This window comes from Myotis lucifugus, unplaced genomic scaffold (genome assembly GCF_000147115.1).
Source record: "Myotis lucifugus unplaced genomic scaffold, Myoluc2.0 scaffold_202, whole genome shotgun sequence".
NCBI classification, from domain to species: Eukaryota; Metazoa; Chordata; class Mammalia; order Chiroptera; family Vespertilionidae; genus Myotis; species Myotis lucifugus.
Window position 1 is genome coordinate 30,455 of NW_005871250.1, and position 2,231 is coordinate 32,685.

Consider the following 2,231-nt stretch of genomic DNA (forward strand, 5'->3'; position numbering starts at 1 on the left):
CTCCTGCATGGTCCCTACCAGGGATGGAGCCTGCAATCCGGGAGTGTGCCCTGGGAGGGAATCAAACTGGCAACCTTTCGGGGCCTGGGATGATGCCCAACCCACTGAGCCACGCCAGCCAGAGCCATCTTTACTATTTTTAAGTGTCTAGTTAAGTCGTGTTAAGTATATTCACATTGTTGTGCAACAGATCCCCAGAATCTCTTCATCTTGCAAAACTGAAACTCTATACCCATTGAACAACTCTCCCTCATCCCCTCTCCCCAGCCCCCGGCAACCCACTATTCTACTTTCTGTTTCTATGACTCTGACTAGTCTAAGGACCTCACACAAGTGGAATCATCCAGCATGTCTTTGTAACTGGCTTTATTTCACTTAGCAGAATGTCCTCAAGCTTCATTCATGCTTATAGCACATAACAGGATTTCCTTTCTTTTTCAGATGGAATGATATTCCATCATGTGCATATACTATTATTTTCTTTATCCATTCATCCGTGGATAGACACCTGGCTGGTTTCCACCTGTTGGCTATGGTGAATCATGGCGCTATGAACATGGTTGTGCAAATATCTCTTTGAGATCTTGCTTTCAATTCTTTTGAGTATATACCCAGAAGTGGGATTTGCTGGATCATATGGTAATTCTATGTCTAATTCTTTAGGCAATTTCATACTGTTTCCCATAGTGGCTGCACCATTTTATATTCCCACCACGAGCGCAGAAGGGTCCCCTTTCCTCCACATCCTTGCCAACACTTGTTATTTTCTGAGGCCATCCTAATGGATGTGAGGTATGCAATGATTCCTATGCAGACACTATTTTCTCATTGAAGCCTTAAAAATTATTAATAAATTAGGATTCGACAACTTTAATAACCTAGCTTGCAAGTATAATAGGAGATACTTTAGAATTATTTCAAAACCGACCAAATTTTTGACATCTAAGTTGTAGTTTTATATACAACCCAGTTTTGCAGGCCCCTGACAGATGAAACACTGCTTCCCCAGGTGAGTGAGGAAAAACCAGGCTGCCCAGGAGAGTGGACAGTCTGTGAGTGGCTGCTGCGGAGCAATGGGGAGGGGTGAGCAGCGTGGAGCCTGCACAGCAGGGAGGTCCCAATGCATCCATGCCTTTCACTCCCAAGGGGCTGTCTCCTGCCCTGTCTCAGGTCTAGGGCGGAGAAGCTGAAGCAGACACGTGGGCTGCAGATCTGGCTCTGCCACGAACCAGCTGCTCAGTCACCTGGTCTGAGCTCCCCAATGAAAGGTCAGCCATAGAAAGAATGAGTGTATATGTCACAGGCACAGCGTTGGGAAGTGTAGAGAATGCAAGGAAACTGACTGGGACTTAGCAAACCATCAGCACATGTCCCCTGCTATTCCTGGGCTGCACGATCCTTACTGGTCCTTCCCCAGGTCCAGGCTGTGGATTTCCTCAAATTTGTTCCATAAACCTTCTAGGGCAGTGGTTCTCAACCTCCGGCCCTTTAAATACAATTCCTCATGTTGTGACCCAACCATAAAATTATTTTCGTTGCTACTTCATAACTGTAATGTTGCTACTGTTATGAATCGTAATGTAAATATCTGATATGCAGGATGGTCTTAGGCTACCCCTGTGAAAAGGTTGTTGGACCGCCAAAGGGGTCGCGACCCACAGGTTGAGAACTGCTGTTCTAGGGCATCTTCTGCGTGGCCAGCCCTGGATGGGGACCTCTGCTCCTCCGCACCCCCCTCCTCTGCCAGATTCCACCCACCTCTTGCTTCTCGTCAGCACCTGGCACTCCACAATCTCACCAAACACTTCGAAGCGCCTCTTCAGCTCGTGGGAGCTCATGTCGCTGGAGAGATTTCGAACATACACCACTCGGCCTTCGCCCTGCTCGGGAAGGGGGACACAGAGGGACCCAGTCACTGCCTGGCTTCCCGGGGCGCCTTGGTGGCAGGCTCCCAGGGATTCCTGGTGCCCAGGCCATGGCGCCTGGCTGAGCGAGTGGCACCAGCGGGGGCTGGAGTCAGAGAGGACCGGTCCTGCTGGAGAAGGGGGCTTCGGGGGTGGGAAAGGGACCCCCACGGGAAGCAATTGCTTCCTCGAAGAACATGAGCAGAGATTGGGCGGAGAAAACAGAGGGGCTCATCACTGTTAATATAACCTCGTACTCAGGAGCGTCCACGTTTGTTTTGAGTCTGAGACTTTTCTGGGTAGTGGCGGGGGGCGGGGGGGGGGGGC

At 49.9% G+C, this 2,231-nt stretch overlaps 1 protein-coding gene across 1 annotated transcript in view; it reads right to left on the minus strand.

The window, feature by feature from the left end:
- Nucleotides 1–1,135: 1,135 nt before the first annotated feature.
- The window catches only part of PPARGC1B (PPARG coactivator 1 beta), a 25,820-nt gene continuing 24,724 nt past the window's right edge, over nucleotides 1,136–2,231 (minus strand). Inside the window, 2 exon segments of the mRNA XM_023761222.1 lie at nucleotides 1,136–1,172; nucleotides 1,759–1,961. Of these exon segments, the coding sequence (XP_023616990.1) occupies nucleotides 1,136–1,172; nucleotides 1,759–1,961 (240 nt within the window).